This window comes from Thermobia domestica, unplaced genomic scaffold (genome assembly GCF_964235325.1).
Source record: "Thermobia domestica unplaced genomic scaffold, izTheDome1.hap1.1 HAP1_SCAFFOLD_337, whole genome shotgun sequence".
Taxonomy (NCBI): Eukaryota; Metazoa; Arthropoda; class Insecta; order Zygentoma; family Lepismatidae; genus Thermobia; species Thermobia domestica.
In genome coordinates this window covers 94,644-115,588 of record NW_027656050.1, presented here as the reverse complement: position 1 = coordinate 115,588, position 20,945 = coordinate 94,644, and the positions used below count along the sequence as shown (strand labels likewise).

General features: G+C 35.1%; 1 protein-coding gene across 4 annotated transcripts in view; it reads right to left on the bottom strand.

Annotated features, from left to right (window-relative positions):
* Atpalpha (sodium/potassium-transporting ATPase subunit alpha) overlaps positions 1 to 20,945 on the bottom strand; it is a 101,975-nt gene that overhangs the window by 35,462 nt on the left and 45,568 nt on the right. For all 4 annotated transcript variants that reach the window (XM_081747566.1, XM_081747564.1, XM_081747565.1 and 1 more), the window contains 6 exons: positions 14,577 to 14,690; positions 11,195 to 11,447; positions 9,055 to 9,323; positions 6,201 to 6,399; positions 5,885 to 5,996; positions 3,013 to 3,338 (listed from right to left, as the gene is read on the bottom strand). In XM_081747566.1, the coding sequence (XP_081603692.1) occupies positions 3,013 to 3,338; positions 5,885 to 5,996; positions 6,201 to 6,399; positions 9,055 to 9,323; positions 11,195 to 11,447; positions 14,577 to 14,690 (1,273 nt within the window). The remainder of the gene's footprint in view (positions 1 to 3,012; positions 3,339 to 5,884; positions 5,997 to 6,200; positions 6,400 to 9,054; positions 9,324 to 11,194; positions 11,448 to 14,576; positions 14,691 to 20,945) is intronic.

The window sequence follows — 20,945 nt, the reverse complement described above, 5'->3', positions numbered from 1 at the left end:
TATATATATATATATATATATATATATATATATATATATATATATATATATATATATATATATATATATATATATAAACAAACATGGGCGGATCAAGGCAAAATTTTCACCCGGGCAAAGTGACTTTTGGCGCCCTTCCCCCTAGTGCTACCCTATATTTTATTACAGTGATTTTAATATTTTAAACACTTATCGAAAAGAAAAATTCATACAGGTATATTTAGTACTTACAGATACACATATAGTATCAATTACATTAGGTTTTTTTTTATTATTATTTATATACCGACATGTATAAACAAAAATATCGAGTAGCATTTACAGAATACTACTAATGGTGACATGATTACTGCTATATTGTAAACTGTTTGTTATATCAATAACATTAGGAGTCATTATATCATATAACGGACTATGTAACAATTTATTCTAAAACGTGAAATACCAATAAAAATACATTTCACATGTGTTGAACGTGTTTTACGCTCAGCAATATAAACAACCCTTTTCATGTAGGTCCTAGTACTGGAAGTTCATAGTATTCACAAAACGTATCTCATGAATTTGTACAGAAGCTGAACACTCTTACAAGACTAAAGGTTAATAACAGGTTTTATCAAATGTTAGAAATCCTCTAACTTTCGTAAGTTTGATAAGTAAACCATATCAAAGTTACCTTAGGGAACTTTATGAGAAAGCGTCCATATCTTTTTCTTCCATAAAAACAGTACAGTACAACCCCTCAAATCCGAACTAATTGGGGCTGAAGCCTGTTCGGATTTCGGGGTGTTCGGATTACCCGGGAAATAATATTACATACTTATTTCGTCACTGAATTGGCGGTAAAACAACGACTGAGGTTAGACAGGATGGCCCAGTGGTCGAAAGGGCAGTGACCTTGACTGGCGGGTGTACACTCATGTCCAAAATGATTGTCGCATATCTATAACTGTCTTCTTGTAAGAATATAATTAGATAATTTTGAATAAGCATTAAGTCTAAAAATGTTAAAACCTTAAAAAAAACTAAATTTGTGTGATTAAATCTATTTTTTTCATTTTCCAGCTGTAGTTTCTTTTTTCTCCTGAGAACGTGTTCGGATTTGCCGGGTTTTCGGATTTGAGGGGTTGTACTGTACCTTAAAATATAGAATAATTTACACAAATTGTTTTCTTAATTTCGCAACCTTTGGCCTCAGGCGTGATAATAGCATAACAAAATTTAAAACTAAAAAAAGTTAAATTCTGCTTTACTGAAAATTACCAATAAATTAAACAATTTTAAATACATTTGTTTTCAGCACCTCATAACAATTACAATATAATCTCCCGAGCTTTTTTGTCTGCAAAATCTCTGACAATGACATTATGTCAATGTCGAAGAATTTCGAACGCAATCGACATCATGTTCCCCTTCCACTACCACTTTCAAAGAATAACCTAAATAAAATCCAATAACATTCATTACCTGGAAAATATTCGCAAAGAACATGGCCCGCTATAAACAACTCCTCTTCCATTCTTTCTTCTATACGACATGTTTCACATTTGTCGATACAGCCCCCTAGTAGTATGAAACACTTTTCTTTCATAGTGGAATGAAAGCTACTTTACAAGAATATACACCAGAAAAGTTAGTAGAAAACTCGTTATAAAATTTACTTTTTGAGGCTCGTTTTGGCGCCCCCTAACTGTGGCGCTCCGGACAGTCGCCCGGATTGCCCAACTCTTGGTACGCCCCTATATATGGTCCGATACCCAAGTGAGTCAGGATTCTTCATCTCAGTAACTAGTACCCGACGAAGTACGTTTTAGTGAGTAGTTTGTATTCATTGATTAATTTAGAGTTGAACATTCCTTTCAGCATCGAGTCTGTATGAGACGTGAACCTACAACTTAACGTGGGATTCTAACGTGGGCTTCCACTGGGAATCGAATTTGGCCTCCCCCTCCCCCACAAAACCAAAATCAGAACTAAGAGTAACTTGTACTTATACCAACTCTTGAATGGTCTGATTTCTAAATTCAAGAAATAGGACAGATTCATTATGGCATAATTCACTTTCTTCAGTTTTCTCCACTTTAGTGGTAGTCTTTGTTTATGCAACGAAGCAGTACAACAGTATTTCACTTCTTGAATATTAACGAATTATGTGTAACACTTACATGAATGTTTCAGCCCGCTAGATCCAAGTATATTAAATGCCCAACATAAAGAAGTATAACGAGAAATAGTTATTTCGCTCCCGAACCTAAGTTATTTTTTGAATATTGTGAAATATGACAAATTTCACATCAACAGATTTCAAACCTCTACATAATAGAACCAACACTATACAAGAGGTTTTGGGCGCCATGCCTCTCCATTTTTCAAAACTGTAAATTAAATTGATTGAAGTGTGAGATGATCATATGTACAGTCATCAGCAGATGTATGCCCTCTTCTTTCTCTAGGATCAATCTGTTTTTTTTTCTTTTTTCTCTCTCCTTTTCCCTTTTTACTTCGTCGTACGGTTCATTGCCAGACACGAAAGCTAGCCACCGAATCTTATCCTGTGCCTACTCTATCCCATCAGAATTGTTAACTACCTCCCACTTTTCTAATACACTATTTTATCCATTTCTTGGTTTACCCGACTTCACATCAACGAAGTTATAGCTTCAGAGCGTAAATTCCATGCAATCGACGTGTTCCACTCATCTCAAAACACCTCCATATTGTTATGTATATATTCCCTCTCCCTGAAAATGTAGTCTGTTTATTACCAAAAATCTTATTAAAATTGGTCCATCAGCGCCAGATAATTGACAAACTTTTTTTTTTCTTCTGATTGTGCATGTAATTAAAAGGAACCTACTTAATACCTGCCTATTTAATAAAATACAAATTACGAATGACAGCATAAAGTCCCTCAGAGAGAAATTAATATATATTATGATCACAATAAATAGAAAACCCTAGTCACATTATTGTGATAACCTTAAGTGTACTTTTGTGTGAAACCCTACTTACCTAATACTCGCTCTCCTAGACCTCCCAGTTCCAAATAAGCATTATTGAAGGCTTCCTTCATTTCTTCATCCAACACTTTCTCCTTTCCATTGATAAAGATGGACGAACACCTGTCCAAGATTCGTTCGGGAGCTCCCTTCATGACTAACAGATATCGTGGGTCATTTGCATCTTCAGTTTCGTGGATTGACACTTGGTACTTGTTGGTAGAATTGAATGGAATTTCACATACTTTCTTGTTCCTCTTTCGGATTGACATTACATCACCCAAGGCCAGTTCCATGCACTTCAATAAGGCAGCTTCCGAAGCATCACCATTAACTTCCCTAGAATGAGAGATTTCTCAATACAGTTAAATTGAGACCAAACAAAGAACAAGGGAACGGAATATGATTTTAAAAAACTCAAGAATGGTATGAACCTATAAAGTAATAGTAATGAAACTGACATATTAACAGCTTTTATTGTTGAAGTTTTCCTTCAATGAATGGGTCAACGATTTAATAACTGAATTTTATCAGAGCTAAAGAGCTAACAGAAATAAACGCTATCCCACTTAACATAACAACGTAGCATAGTTTTCTACTTCGGGAAAGCACTTTTAATGCATTATACTATTTGTCAGGAGAAGCGACAGTTCCAAAAGTTTCCATGACGTTATACCACTGATTATTTACAATACATACTAACCCGTGTGGTCAAATCCATATTTACGCATGAAAAAAGAAAAGAAATGTGTAAGCGGGAGAAAAAAAAAAACTGTCCACACGAGAGAAACTGAACCCTTTGGAGTACGGGGGTTTCCAAGCAATTTTATAGACCTTTATTTAAACAGCTACTGTTTCAACAATATTATCCCAATTTCATGGTTAGTACGTCATTCTCTTCAGAATAAAGCAGGCTTTCAGATAGAACACGGGACATGTTCGTATAACATACGAAGAAAGGGAAATTTCGAGAATTTCTCTGAAAAATCTCTTCGCAAGTTTAGCGCCCCCCTCCTTCGAGCGGCCCCGGATGAGAGCACACAACTTTAAGTTCACGCATTGGTAATGTGTCCCAAATGCCATGCACATATCCCGGATAGTGAGGTGGGAAAAAATGTGATTTAAAATAAAAAGTTTACGTGTGATGTCATACCCTCTAGCTTTTTTGACATGTGCTCCAAACAGCCACGTTATACGCAGTAACTCCAAGGAATAGCTCGTAAAAAGAACTAGTGAATCAGATAGCTCCTATATCAATAAAAAAACAAATTAAGGAATGATTGAGATGGGGGAAAGGGTAGGGGAGGAAGTCTAGTAAAATCTTGTGTTTCGCAATGCATCATAAAACCTTCACAAATACATATCCCGCTTATAACACTTAATTGTCAAAATAATAACGTCACAAAATCACTTGAGTCACGCAGAATTATATGTAAGCAACAAGCTTGTTCCCCTTTACCTATGACATACCCCTAGTCTTCAAACCCTGGCTACACAAAGACTTCTGGTATATTTCAGTACACTATCTAAAAAGAGGAAGAAAGATAAGTGAATGAAATCGCTTTCATTGTCAAACAATACAAGAAAATGAAAGAAGAAAGGGAGGAGGTAGGAAAATCTTGAAAATTAAATCTCTCAGTTGAACGTACCACGATTATGCCCCTTGGGCCGAGGGAGAAAGATTATCAAGGCAATTGAATAATGATGAATCAGTGGAATGAGAATATGTGAAGAAACGGGAGTACCCCCAGAAAACCTAAGGGCACGAACGTTGTCCACCGCAAACTTCCTTGCCCGGGAATCGAACCAGGAACAACACGCACCATAGGCAAGCTCTACCACTGAGCCACTAGGAAGGGGGAGGGAGAGGAAATGGTTGGAGGGAAGCTATGTATTCTATTTCCATATCGGACAATCCATCACGCAACCTTACAAACACGCGAAGATCTACGCTTCACTATAGGATATGACATCACAAAACAATGAAGTAAAAATAGTGAGGCAGCAGAAATCCCCTTTTCCTGCCGTAACTGCCCTACCAGTGCTTGTACTACGGAGAAACCCATTACATTATATTGAGTGGTTCTTCCAAGAGGAGTTGGAACCAAAATATACTCCCCCCCCCCATACACAGGCTTCTACACCTATCAATTAGGAACTACCTCCATCGTAACATTGATACTATGATACTCCAAAAGGTTAAGGAGATCTATACCGAATACACTCCTGGTACAAAGTTTTCTCGTTAGGACGCTATTGGCACTAGTGAGCTGATGCTACTGCTTATTGGCTACCAGCATACAACTAGTAATGGTTTGTCAATGGACTTTATGTTGTTTTTGCTTATACTTAACTTAATACGAACAAATATGGGGGTGACAAATTTTCTTAAGTCCAGGAGCGTAGGGAACGGATCCGGGGCGGCAAAATTGTTAAACATCCTGCGTGTGGTGTGGTATGCACGTATCTTCACTCTCAAGTTAAAACAATAATAATTTTTTAAACAAAATATTGACCGACTTCACTGCTCCCGTTGATATGTTTCATGGTCTAGCTTCAAAGACTATAATCATATCTTGCTGAAATTTATAAGGGCTCTCTCTTCTTCAAACAAAAAAGTATTAAAATCGGCGCACCTACGTCAAAGTTATGCATAAACATACTCAGAACATATACATAAACGGATCGAATTTAAAATCATCTACTTAAAAAAAAGTTGGGTAAAAAAAGAGAAAAAAATTATGACACACACTAAATAAATTTTGGGGCTGGATTCCTTTATATTACGCGACACGCCACTGGATGAGAATGAAACTAACACTCTGCAAAGGATTAAACTAATTATTGTTATGTAAATATCACTAGAAAAGTAGGTATAATCTTACCTCTTCAAAATAGGAACATTATCCTGTCCAGGTTTAAATTCAGCTCGATTGCACAGGGTAGCGATTCGAGACAAAGCCTTGAATCCTGGGCTGGTTCTATCGTACTGTACACCTGCAAATAAGGAACGGTCATAAGTTTATAAGTTATAGTTGTAACCAACAATTAACTACTTTCAGGTAAATTAAGTTTTGTGCTAGGTAAATTAGCTATGAGACAACAAAATTACGTATTAAATTACACTTACATGATATATTTAAATTATTTTACAGAAGCATAGCACCAGGTGCTACGTGTACAGTAAGAACCAATTTTTACCTGATTGGTCCTCTGTAGTGTCAGCTTCAATGATCTGGTTGTCGAACCACATGTGAGCGACTGTCATTCTATTTTGAGTCAGAGTTCCGGTCTTATCTGAACAGATAGTAGAAGTGGAACCCAAAGTCTCTACAGCTTCCAAGTTCTTCACAAGACAGTTCTTTGAGGCCATCCTCTTAGCTGTTAGAGTCAAGCACACCTAAAGGGAACGAAAGGTTTAAATGATGTAACTCCACATCAACTGACGAATTTAAAAAATACATGTTAATCTAAAAATTTTGTAACCTGATGTCCCAGAGTATTATATAATCCAAAAATATCGCTTGTCAAGGAAACCGTTTGAGAAAGGATAGAAGTTACTTATTAGTCAACGCAGAGTGAAGCTATTTTACTACGGGAACAAGAAGCAACGAACCAGAACATTAAATGTATAGGACTTTACCGATTTTAAAATTTCAAGAACAAATCCAATATTTATCGGGAAAGACGATAAATCCTGGTATAACCTTACAATTGCTGATAACGGAATTAGAATTCGGGACGTCCAAAAACTAAACATGACTGCTAATCTTTCACCTGTACTCAGTTGATATTACCAAAGCATCAAATATGCAAAACTATTACGGATATTTTAAATTCGATTTTCCCCACCGACCTTTTTCTCATGGCTACCATCTTAACGCTCCCCTTTCAATTTCACAAATTTCTTTCGATTGCAAATAAACACTTTCTTTTCTTCAGCCCTTTGAACCCAAATGATCCACTTTCGTTTAACATTTCAACACACGTGATTCACTATGCTATTATTGTTCCTTATACTATATATATTATTATTATTAGGAAGTTTAATTTTCTGACTTATATATTGAACTTCAACCTCACTCCTTTTGAAACTGTACCGTAGTTTAAAATTAACAGGCAGTCAGAGCTAAGTTCAATATGAATATTACGGACAGTTCAATCGGAGCATGTAACTTCGACGGGAAGCGTTGTTCGCATGGAAGTACAGACAAGGTGAGCAGAAAGACTAGGAGAAGCAAGCCTTCACACTTTAGCTGCAAAGACTTTAGGAATGAGACCTCGAGGTGATTGAGAAAATAATCTAAAGCAGGATCTTAGGGAGGAGTACATAACTCTGGTTGGACTGGATTGACACAGACTGGGATAAAGTACCAATGTTCATTTGAATGATTCAAGTAATACTATGAATTCGTGAAGAATTAAATTATCCGATATAATCTTGTAAATAAAGTATTCACTATCTTTTCTTTATCCTGTTAGTATTCATTCAAAAACTTCATTATCATCTACTTTTCGCTGACAGTACTATCAGCACTGTGAAGACAGTTCAGAAAAAAAGGTTTTAGTGATGAAAGGAAGAGTGAGAATTATACATGCAATAGGTACATTTATTCTCGGTCGCTACTGCCAGATTACCATTGATCAAATGTTTTAGACTATAGCTGAAATGCTAGTTCTCTGCACGGGGAGAATTGATTTATGGAAAATAAGTAAACCCTTTTCTCACTATAGGGTACACATTTCAATGAAAGTCTCATAAAAACCTATCAGATACTCTAATTTTTGGCATAAATTTTCCAAATATGATTCCTTAGCATATGCCGTTGAATCAAAGTGATTCACCTAATAAAAACCTAGCCTGAGGTAGGTGCTACTTATGTTCCAAAATTCATTTGAAATTGTTCAGCTGTTTTCCCATGATGCGATGTGGTGAAATATAGAAAATTCTCCCCATCCCCTTTCTTAAAACGGAAAATTTCAAATTTGGAATTTCAAATATGTCCGCTTAATTTTAATGAGGAGTTTTATAAAGAGCCTCATCCTTCTAGCGTAAAGGGGTCGTGATATACTAAATTTTTCATTTAAATTTTGACGTGCCTCAAAGTCTTCCAATCAAAGTGGGATAATAAAACCAGTCAGTACTAACTGTTCCAAAATTAATTCCCAACTATTCAGTCCGTTTCCCGTGATACGATCACAGGCAGACAACGTAGTTTAACTCAGCACAGCTCGAGGTAGGTGACAACTATATTCAAAATTTCATTTCAAATGGGATTCAAATGGCAGTTTTCCCGAGATTCGATCTCACGCAGGATAAATTTCATTTTTATGTATAAGATTGGCGATAGGCATTTGCAGTTTGCTTTTCGAATTGTGTAAGAAAACAATGGCAAAAGTAATTCCTATCTGGTTACTGAATTCAGACCTGCAATTTTGTGTCGTGACAAACACTATTACTTGTACATACAAATATATTAGGTTTCCAAAACTGGGTCCGTTCAGTACCAAATCTAACGCAATCGTGATTTTCTTCTTTTTTTTTTTTTTTTTTTTTTTTTTTTTTTTTTTTTAAGTGGAGGGAGGAGACTTGTAAGGTTTCAATGACACCTTCATTGTCCTTCTCACAAAAGCATAAATGACTCACAATGGAAGCCTCAAGATGTTCGTATTTATAAGTGGTAATATGGTAACGTGTGCTGAACGTTAACTCCATATGGCTTACTAATGCTGACAACATAGCAAAACTTTAAGGATTAATGATTTTTTGAATGAAACCCTAACAGGATACACTCAAAGCACGGAAATTTCTTTGAGTTGATTTAACAATTCTTCACACGCCATATATTGAGTATCTTCATGCAACTTTTTTTCTTTTCATCACTGCAAACTCTTCAAGAAAGAAAGAAAGAAAGAAAAAAAAACTTTTCGTTAACAATCGAAATGATCCAATATGGTAAATGCTAACTCCACAATGCCTGAATCCCACAATTAGAACATCGATACTTTTCATTCAACGAGATTACTTTCTTTCAATTAACAGAATATTTCTTACCGTTACAGTAGCCAACAGACCTTCAGGCACGTTAGCTACAATGATACCGATCAAGAAAATCACAGCGTCAAGCCAGTAGTATCCTAAGATAAATGCAATAACGAAGAATGAGACGCCCAAAAACACAGCCACGCCGGTGATAAGGTGAATAAAATGCTGAATTTCTTTGGCAATTGGTGTTTCTCCGGTATCCAAGCCTGAGGCCAAGCCAGCGATTCGTCCCATCACAGTGTTATCACCACAGCTGATCACAATACCCTTTGCAGTACCTATGCGAAAAAGAAAAGTTACAAGCATTAACAGAATGGCAGGCAAACTACGAAATTATGGCATAAGGCAACTCAAAGGTAATTTTTCATATCAACACTTTCAATACCGAATTACAATGTGCAAAAGGAAATAACTCTTCGAGCTGGTCTTATGAGAAATTGACAAGAGAAATAGATAGTGCAGGACTGACTTAAATTTTGCTTGCAAAAGTTTTAGCGGAGCTGTCTTTTTGCTTATGTGTATTGGGAATGGGGCTTTCTTGGTTTCTATACGTGGAGGCCATCTTGGTTTCGACCACCTGCAAGCAAAAAGTTTCATCTCATTCCATCATCAGTGCACTTAACACAATCAGCAGAAAACAGCTCTGGCAAAATTTTACAAGCGAAATGTAAGTTAGGACTCCATTTAAGATAATACCTGAATTGACACATGATATTCACTTGGACTCATCTTGATGTGTGTTTATCATTGAATAATTACCAAAATTTCAATGGAAACTGCTATCTTCCTCAGGAACGTCAAGATTTGCTGCAAAACAGAAATCACATCTCTAGAAATTCAATTTAAAATATTATGCCAATACAACGATTAATGCTATGTAATATAATGAGTTTGCTGTAGATGCTTTAAGAAAACGCCGCTGAGAAAAAAAAGTTCCCATTAAAATTTTCGGCAATTACTAAATGACAGACTTACCAAGATTAGTCCAAGTCAATAAGAGAAATAGGTTACAAAAATTAAAAAAAAAAAATAAAAATAAAAATAAAATAAAATAAATAAATAAATAAAAAAGAATAACTGTACTAATCGTTAATCCTATACTTCTTTTGAGGGAAAGTAGTACACAAACTGCATCTAAGCCATTACGATAAAATTACACAAAACACGGGTATGACATTTGAGAATACAGTAAAACAGATTAAAGTTCTCTCATTTTTCACATAACTGAAACTGCCAACGGCACAATCTTTTAGCGCGAATTAACAAGTCAAAGCGTTAAAATTTAAGTACTACTGAGAAGAAAGGGGTGAAACAAAAGAATAATTTTATCCGAACGTAATTGAATAAGAATGCGACAAAAGTGACATTCAAGATGGTGACAAAATTTTATGAGAAATAGAAAATATGTTACAATATGAGGTATGATCTCCCGTGTTTTCTGGGCCAAGGATCTCATTGCCTTAATTTAAGATCTAGCAAATAGTGCACTGAACCATCGCAGTATAAAGATTGGTAATGAAGATACGTCATTTAAACGGATATGTCTGTCTCGACACGAGGCCATTTTGATGACTTCATTACAGAGGTTCACGACCCCTGATGAAGTGTCTCCCGGAGATTTTTAATTCCTTTATATATACACAAAACCACTGTCCAAAATGGTACACTGGTCTTCGGAAGTGAAATATTTATGATATTTGCAATAACTTCGACTATTTCCACTCAATCATACACCAAGATCGGAAAAGATGGGATCTTCTCCCCTTGACGACTGTAATAAATCTTGACACACAGGCTCCTATTATTTCTACATTATTCCGATAATGTTATTCCTATTATTCCTATACGCTGGATTGCATGTAGCTACGCATCTCCAGTACCACTTTATAGTTTCCACGTGGATTTGATTCGCACAATTTGTTAAGCAATATCAGGGAAAATACCAATTGAAAAGGGAGAAAACTGAAGACAAAACACTTTCAGCTCGGACATACCTGGAATACTGTAAAGTATTTATCAAAGAACTTGGAGACACAAGAAATTGTGCCTACAGGATGACACATTCGGACTCCAAGTCTGTAGAAAAAGAGTTAATTACTTTTATTGTGCTAGAAGGATTTATGTTAGAGGTATCGGAATAAAAATTTACCTTCCACAGCGTTTGTTGAGAAGAAAGCCAAGTTCCTGGTTTCCAGTGGATTTTCATTTGTGAAATCCGCTGATCTATGCTGAGGTTCAGACTCTCCCGTCAATGAAGAGTTATCGACTTTAAAGCCTCGAGATTCAATAATTCGAATATCTGCTGGAATCCTATCACCAAACTTCACTTCTACAACGTCACCCACGACAATGTCCTCTGCACGTAGTGTCAACTTCTCGCCTTCACGAAGCACTGTTGCAAACTACTCACCAAACGAAGAGTAACGAGGGAAAAAAAAAAAAAAAAAAGGATACATATTACAATCAGAATATTCCAAACAGCAAGCAATAATGCATTTTCTTATTTATACTGTACATTTACGTTAAACAACTATTATATCTACATGCCAAACTAACGACTCACCACTGAGAAACTTTGTTTAGCTATTACAGAGACATTTTTCTACAACAGCGTATTATTCTAACACTAAACAAGTTAAGATTTCGAAGAAAAATGCAAAAATGCAGTTAGACTATTTTGTTAAAACTAGCTTTAGCATTCATCACTTGTACGAATATATATATATATACTAGTTTGCATGAAAAACTGGCAAGATTTCATACGAGCCAAATCTCTCTCCATTTGGGCAAAAATTATCTTAATTTTATTATTATTCTCGATTATCATTACAACTCCTTTCAAATTTTCATATATTGATTGATATATAAATAAAATGATTTACTACTCTTTTCCTTCCGAATTTATTTATCACTAAGTAACACTAACCTATCAATCACGGAAAACTGGTTAACATAATTGCCTAATGAATGAAAAAGTGCACACAGTTGTAAATTTATTGATTACACATTTTTTATACATGGATTTAAATTGTAGATGTGGTGTTACCTTAATATCTCGCATCTAGAGACCCTAGCGTCATTAAGTCTTCTATATAATCCATTCAAACGTGGAGTCATCTCAAACTGCTCCCCTTCAATCACATTCTTTCGAGAACTTTTGGATTTAAAATGACCGATTGAAGTACGAACTTACCCTGATTTCAATTTTTCACATTTCTATTAAGAAACAAACTATCTCTTTATCTACTCTATTGAAACTTACTACTTCGCTATTCTATTCACTGATCAAACTACGTACTTACTCCACCTGTAAGAACTGGAAACAGTCAGATATATACGATTTGCTATCCTAAATTAATTTATCTACCATTTCTTTAATACGGTGCAACTAAGAAAAGCACTTGTGGGGAAGCATTCGCTATTCTAACGACGAAAGCTCTCTATGGTTTCTACGTGGATTTCTAAATTTATTCAAACAGGCAAATTCATAGCAGTAATTTCTGGGAATACGCACTCACTCGAAGATTTTTATTTACACAGAAATGCACGCGTGCAACATATATTTGCATACACGCAAACGTACTGTTACTAACAAGCGTATCTTTTATCTAGTTATGCATACTCGTCAATGATTTTCAATTTTACTTCAGACATCTGAAACAATACTGTAAGATAAATTATATACTATAAATTGCAATGGTTTTCAATTCCAACATAAATATTGAAATTCCATTGAAGGTAATGCAAAATTCATACAATTAAACCCGTTAAGAGATAGATGCAACGTAGTCTTATTATTTCTTGAAGCTCTTATTGCAAGGAAAATTTCAAGGATGAAACTATGAAGTTATATTAATAATACTGTTCAATATAGTACTAAACTGACTAAAATCTAGGCCTGCTTAGACAAAATGTGCTTAGTCTACAAGCATTTGCTTTTGAACTAAATATTTTTGCGTTCAAACTGGGAAACATTTCATATTAAAGTAAATTTGGTTTCTCTTAATGCTACCACAAAACAAGACACAGAGAGTGAATTAGCTAATTCCTAAAAATAAATTTATAGTTCACATTTAAGCTTTAATGGTAACTGAAAGTATTTTTAAAATATGCTTTTTATACGTCAATATACTATCATACAATCAATCTCTTCGTGACTAACTTACTCGTATGAAAGGAACTTATATACGTATTATATATATATAATAAAATCGTCTGATAAATGCAAGGCACGGATGGGATAGTTTGGGAATTCACCGAAATTACCAGAAAGAAGGATTGGCCATGGTAGTCCTATTAATGTAGTGGTTCTTTACATTCTCCGAACATTTATGTCCGGTGATTTTTCCTAGCCGCCCTTGCCACTTATGTATGATTTGTGAGCACATTACAAAAGCAATTATTACATCAGGCGATTGTAAAATGCTAGAACATGTTGGACAGGAACATTACCACACTAGATGTGTTTCAACTGTTAAAAAGGAGATCACACTGAACACCCCTGATGTGGAAAAAATTTTGATGTTTTCAAACAAAATTTAGTTCCTCTCTTTCCATTGATATACTTTATATTATATTATATATAGTATTATTGAACGTAAATTATAAAGTCAAGCAAACGGAAATCGTTTCAAAATAATTCTGTATAATTCAAGATCAACCGCTGTTCCGTGCAATACATGAGTACTCTGCAGGCTAGTAATTACAATCACGTAAATTATGTCAATTTCATATGAATACATAAATCAGGACCAAACAATTTCGCTGAAAAAAAAAAAAAAAAAAAAATCTCTTTGCCATCAGAAATTTTAGTTTTTAAAAATTACCTACTCTTTAATCCAAGATTCATAATACAAGAAATCTTAAATGTCTGAGGTACTTCTGAAATTCCATACTTTTATCTACACATTGAATTGTACTGAAGTCATACTTTCGCCACTTCTAAACTCTTATTGTGACAATAGTTGTGAAATACACGGATACACAGTACATCAAAGATGGAACTATCACCACTGTGCTCTAAGCTAAAGGAGACCATTAAAAATGATTCACGGTAGTCACGTAAAGGTTATTACAAGATAGTAATTTCATTGTAGCATGGTAAATACACATGCTGTATGTAATACTGGAATCCATGACTAGCACGTTATATGTTTACAAGAGTAGCGCCACAGACCAATGGACTACACCCAGTTCCGAATTTGCGTAATACGTAAAACAAATAGGGCTTCTCACACCTAAATACATGATCAGAAAATGAAGTAACATACAAAGTCGTGCGGAAAACAACTTTACTTCCGAATTTAGAATTAAAATTTAATTGTCCTCAAACTGTTTTGAAGTTTAAAACATTATTATTATTATTATTATTATTATTATTATTATTATTAATCTAATATTCTATCAATCATTACTCAATTACTACCCTTCCCGCAAGAACATTTGATACACACTATGGAAATCCATTTATTTCCAACATACATTTAAAATATACATCAAACACACAAAACACGAACATACACCATACGTACCTGTGGTACTAAATTTTTGAAAGACTCCATAATTCGAGAACTCTTGCTTTCTTGGTAATACGAAAAACATCCAGTGATGATTACAACAGCAGCCAGCACGACACCCAGGTACAACTGTAAGTGATCGCAATTAAAGCTTCTATTCTAGATGTGTCACAACGATTAACACTTCTCACCATACACTTGCCACTGTTAACCAGCTAACTCACTGTCTCAATGATGCTTACCAAGCTGGGATTCGTGGCATCATTTGTAAAGGGGGAGATATTGGGAAGGTAAGTTTTACAAGTGCTACAACTACGCACAGTAGTGCAAAAATAAAACATCTACACATTCAGCTCTGTGATGTACGACTAAGGCTGATCGCACACTAACAGAATCCGCGAAACTACGTACATAAGTACGTTAGTAATTTTATTTTTTTACATAACTTATACTAGTGGACTTTACAGTTCAGTCTCTCCTATTCGGACCCATTTATGCTGCTTATATTTCGTCCGCTATCTCTGCGAACTTTTTCGGGGCTTAGTTTCTTATAGCAGGTAAGTAGAAGTTTCTCCAAATTGTGTTTCAATCAATGTTTTTCTTTATCAAATACCTAAAATCTATATAAAAATTGTGAAAACACTAAAATTACTTATTTAAATTCACAACTTTGATCTGGATTTTAGGTATTTAACAAAGATGGGAAGAAACAAGTTGAAGAAACTTCGTACTCACTTGCTATAAGAAACTGAATCCCAAAGATGTTTGCCCAAAGTTTGGTGGATGATATATACGCAGCATACATTGGTCTGAGTAGAAAAAGAAAACGCAACTTTAAGGTAGCAATTTTATATTTAAAATTTATTCAGATAATGCTAACGAAAACATATAAGCACACCAAATTTCAAGTTTCTATTCCAATTCCGCGGATCTAAAATATGAGATTATAGAAAAAAAAAAAAAAAAAAAATACCATGGAGAATTTCTTCATCCTCCTTCAGACTCCCTAGAAGTTAAAAGTGTTCACTTTTGGGAATTTTCTTCCTGAAAAGTTACTACCATGCCAAATTTCAACTTTCCACGTCAACCGGAGGTACCCATTATTTTATCTCAGCGAGTTCATGTAGTTTTATATATAGTTAGGAAGTAGGTGATGTCATGATTATTTGTCGAGTACTTTGCAACAAACTAGTTTATGAGATGGATGTACGTAAGGAGCATTATGTGACGTCAGCCTAGCAATACTGCACTCTTAACAATTGATAATGATAAAATTTAATTTCAGTCCACTTTACTCTGGTTCAATACGACGCCAAGACACCGTTCTGTAATATAAAAGTTTAAATATCTATAGGCTCGTCGTCTTTGTTATATTTTATTTGCATCGGTCATTTCAATTGATCAATATTTGTAGACAAGGATAGAACAAAGGAAATGTAATGGATTAGTTTCCCTTTGCGGTGCAAACGTATATTTATTTTTCCCCTTAACCTTAAATGTCTTACAACGGTCAATGTTAATGAACAAAATACATATAAAGTTATACCAAGACGACCGAACATGGAAGAAGTTTAACTTACATAATAAATACAAGTATTAATTCCATGATCTTATTTGGAGGAGTACCCCGTTCATCTGAAGCAAGTCTGTTAGAGTGTGATATATATATAAAGAAAAAAAAAGGTTTAAACTAGGCTTGTCATACGTCCCGGTTTTGAGGTGTCGTCCAGACGTCCCGGCCAGTTTCGTGTTTAGTTCCTGTCAGACGAAGAAATTAGGTTCTATTCGCAAAGTTATTTAACAACCTCTAGCAATTTTTTCATTTTGGTCTAGTGACATTTTAGATCTATGATCTGACAACCTTTGTAAGTTCTACGAGTTGGTATCTATGGTCGTACATCGAGTCGTCGTGTTTTACTGTAATAGAGTATTACTAATAGTTTTATATTTCACTTAGTTCACAATCCCTAAAAGATCATGTGCGTTTAATAAGCTGAACAACGAGAGTTTCATTGTGCGGGTGTCTTGTTGCGTCCAGAATTTATTACGAGAATTTTTGATGAAATATTGACATTAACAATGTCCCGGTTTGGAGCTTCTAAAATTTAGCAAGTCTAGTTTAAACCAAAAAACGAAAAATGTTCGTAAAAGTGTAAGTGTCAATAGTAAAATCTTTATGAACACACATTTGTGGGTTATCACGTTTCACTCCCGTATATTATTCGTATTATATTTAGACCTAAATTCCCCATTTATTACTCAAAGAGATTATACTACAAAAGCAACCTTTTTTTTTTAACAAGTTTATGAATGTTTCTTTTATGATTTTTTTTTATAGTTTATTATTGTTATGCAACTGCAATCAAAGAAGGAATTCTAAATATAGTTTCGTTTTAATAATGTTTACTATTGATAAAATACATCGAAATGCCGTACTTTTTTTTTGGGGGGGGGGGGGGACATACAAACTCCACGAGAGGCATTTATTGAAATCAGAAGTATCTTTGGTATCTATTTATGTATAAATGGGTCAGAGCCAAAGTGGACTCAAATAATTTGTATCTTTAGTCACTTTTCTTACTGATATACAAACTAAGTCGTCGTATTTCTTTAACTTGGACTAATAGAAGTCGTAGTGAACAAACTTGGACTAAATTAGTTCTTCTCTACTCTGCAGTATTTTGAAATTCTCTATATGTAATTCTGTATAATGGCTTCACTTGTGCAACTGTTTATCTTTTTGCCCTTCTGAAATGACTCTTAACAATTATATTAACAAGTACGTAAAGATCAGTATAACTTTTTTTTTATTTATTTATTTATTTTTTTTTTTTAATCATCAGGAGTTCTTCGTGAATGAGTCGGCAGACGTATCGCATTTGTGGCCACTTTTAGTCCCGGTTTCGAGTTCAAATGTACGGCAGTTTCTCTCGGATGTAAGCCGAGAAGCTGTTTGGATTCCGCTTTAAGCTTATGTAACTTTTTCCAGCATAACCCTGTTGTTGCATAATAAGACAAGGAAAAACAAACTTATTTCTGGCCATGTGTAATATAAATACATAGAGCAAATTATTTACACCAAAAAACCTGGTTTAAACAAACAAACAAACAAAAAAAAAACGGTTTAAACAAACAAAAGAAACTGTTTTTTTGGTTTTTCAATGAAAACCATGGTTTTTGCCAACCCTGCATCTGAACATGTTTTATTCATATGCCCGCTACGAGTACTCCGCAAAATAGCTCTTGAACAAAATCGAATTTTTGAATTCTGTCTATTGCAATAAATAGCTGGAGCAATAATCTTGGCCGAGTTCGTTAACAGAATTAATCAGTTATTAACATATACAGGAGTAAATTGACTATGAATATCCATTTTCTACTATTGAAACCAACTGAAGAAAGCTAGAAGTTACACATCGTGCCGTCAGATGTCAAACATCCTCCAGCGCTTGACATCTACCAGACAAAATTGGAATTTTGTATTATTTATTCTCTTTACTATCTTGAACAGTTAACGCACTTCTTTACAGCTTTGCTTAGGAAAACTATTTGAATAAACAGAATCGCTCCTTATAAATTATGTAGTAACGGACAAACTATGGGGGGAGGGGGACTGAAGTAAAAGTACGATTAATATCTAACATTATATAGTTACAGACATTAAGAGACGTAACTCAGGCAGTTTTAATGTATTTTATAGAGAAGAGTAGTATTATAGTTCGTAAGAATCTAATAGGTCATTAGTACGCTAGTTTTTATTCTCGTGATATCGGATTTCTTCAAGAAATAACTAACCAATGTGTACTATACATATAAAGTGACTTCTGCCTCAAAAATTGACCTCGAGACAAGTGCACCTACACAACCCTGAACACTTATCTGCTACTTGGGAACCCACCCTTTAGGGACTACTTTTGTGTTAAAGTTACACAAAATCGCATCTCCTACTTTTATGTATGATAAAGACTTACAAGAATAGAAATTCAACTGATATTTTAACTTTTTCAATTGTTGTAACTAATATAATATAAAAAAGAAATTAAAGAATTTTGTACGCTGTTAGGGTACAAATCAGCCTTAAGTCTACTGATGTCTTGAAACAGTAACATACTGTGGAGGGTGAGTCACTATATAAAAAATTAAAATAAAACATTAAAAAAGAAAAGAACTGTCGTTATTAATGGCTGCCAACATCTGTCTCGTTGCTTGCTTAGAAGCTGCTAACAACTACAGCTCACACTTAAAAAGCAGTATCATATATTTCAGTACAGAAGCCAGCAATTGGAAGTAATGAGGGTCCGAGGGGTTATACAGCTAGTCAGCACAACACTCATATATAATGAATTACCTTTGACGTCAGTTAAATGTATAGGACAGGCCGAAAGATGACTGTAAACACTGAATGTACGTGTAGCCATCTCTAGCTAAATAAGTCTGGTCCCCAACGAAATACATTTATAATCTTACCTGGGGTACCAAACTTTTAAAGGATTCCATAATAGCCGATGATTTCGCTTCTTGATAATAGGAAAAGCAGCCAGTGATGATCACAACAGCTGATAATACTACACCCAAATATAACTAGAAGAATTAGAAGAACACATTACAGATTCCATTCGACAGGGAAAACTGATGCTACTGAGCCTGTCATCATCTCAAGCCTAGGATTGACCAATAACTTAGAAGGAAAACAGGGAAAACGGTAGGTAAGAAAACGGACAGATTTGCATTAGGCGAATTTAGTGAATGTATAGCTATGAAAAGGTAACATCTCCAGTGTGGTTAACTAGACACATATGTGAAAATATTTAACATTAATTTCTGGGAAAACAATACCACATGGAAAACCATTCCACTATGGGGAAAATACTCAATACGTGTGCTTACTAGTAGGAACTGACAAAAAATAGTTGGCATAAACAAATTTATCTTTATAAATAAATTCTTACTTGAAACACAAATTTCGAGTTCAACCCAGAAAATTATATTAAGAAAGATTATCTAATAACTATCTAATATACATATCTCAGAACTATTACAAAAAAGACAATTATGAATATTCATTAATCCATAACAAAGTCTATGTGGTATAAAAAATAAAAAAAATAAAAACTTTTAAAAAGCTACAAATCAAATTATATGTAGCATTACTGATTACAGAACAAGACTTTCCTCCCTTGTAATGATTTCACACAAGCGAGTTAAGAAACAAATTTATACTTTTATTACGTTAACATGCATTACAAAAATTTAACCGAAATTCAATCTTAAAAGACAAGTTAAAAACCATATACTGTATATTCGCTTGTTCACGTAGTAAAAACTAATTTTATATACACTATATTGCCATTAATGACCGGAACCCCCAATCCGGAAATAGATTCGTCCAGACGTTACAAATGTATCAAGCGTGACGATAGTGGAAAGAACTTCATACAGGCGTTAGCAGTCGAAACGAGCAGGCAGCCAGAATTAAATGCAGCTGAAAGGAGAGATCAATTGGAGCCCACCAATTCGGCCATTTGATACATGCGATTTACGGCTAGCTCAAGATTCCATATGCCACAGCACGTAACGTAATAGTAAAATGAGAACAAGAGTGATAAACCGCGACCTCGACCAGGAAAGCTACAAAAAATTGTCTGCTAGGGACCGGTAATGTATCTGACACATAGTGAAAGCACACGGGCGAAATTCGTTGGACATTGTAGCTACAGAGTTCCAGTCAGCATCTGGGAATGACGCCAGCACACGTACAGTCCGCAGCAAAAAAAGCTGCAACATGAGCATGTAAGTCTTTCGCTCGAAAATAAGTTGATGTCGAGGTTTTTCCTGGTGTCATTCGTGCCACTTAACGTTATGTTGACTCCCTGCGCTGTTAGGCGTAGTTTCACAATAAACTTACATGCTCATGTTGCAGGTTTTTTGCTGCGGACTGTACCATTTGTCGAGAAGTGTTTTCACCGGTGTTCCATGAGCAAGCTGTAGCCCGTAAGCTAAGAATCACACACGTGAATGTACGCCGCCAATTACAGTGGTGCAAAACGCGGCGCAGTTGGAAAATGCAGCAGTGGAATAACAATCTATGGAGTGAGAAATCATGCTACATAGCATGAACAAAAAGTCATGCTATGGGTTTGTTTCTCATTATCTGGAGTGGGATCCTTGATGTTCGCGCCTGAACCATGAATGCGAACGCCTATAAAGCAACCCTAGAGAATCTTATACTGCCTACCCTTAGAGGGTTGTGTGTTTCAATACGACAATGCCAGCGATCATGGAGCGCACGCACCCATCACAGTGTGGTTTGGGAAAATCGAGGTCGGCTTGAGGACCCGATCTCAATGCTACTGAATATCTTTGGGATGAGTTGGAACGTTGGTT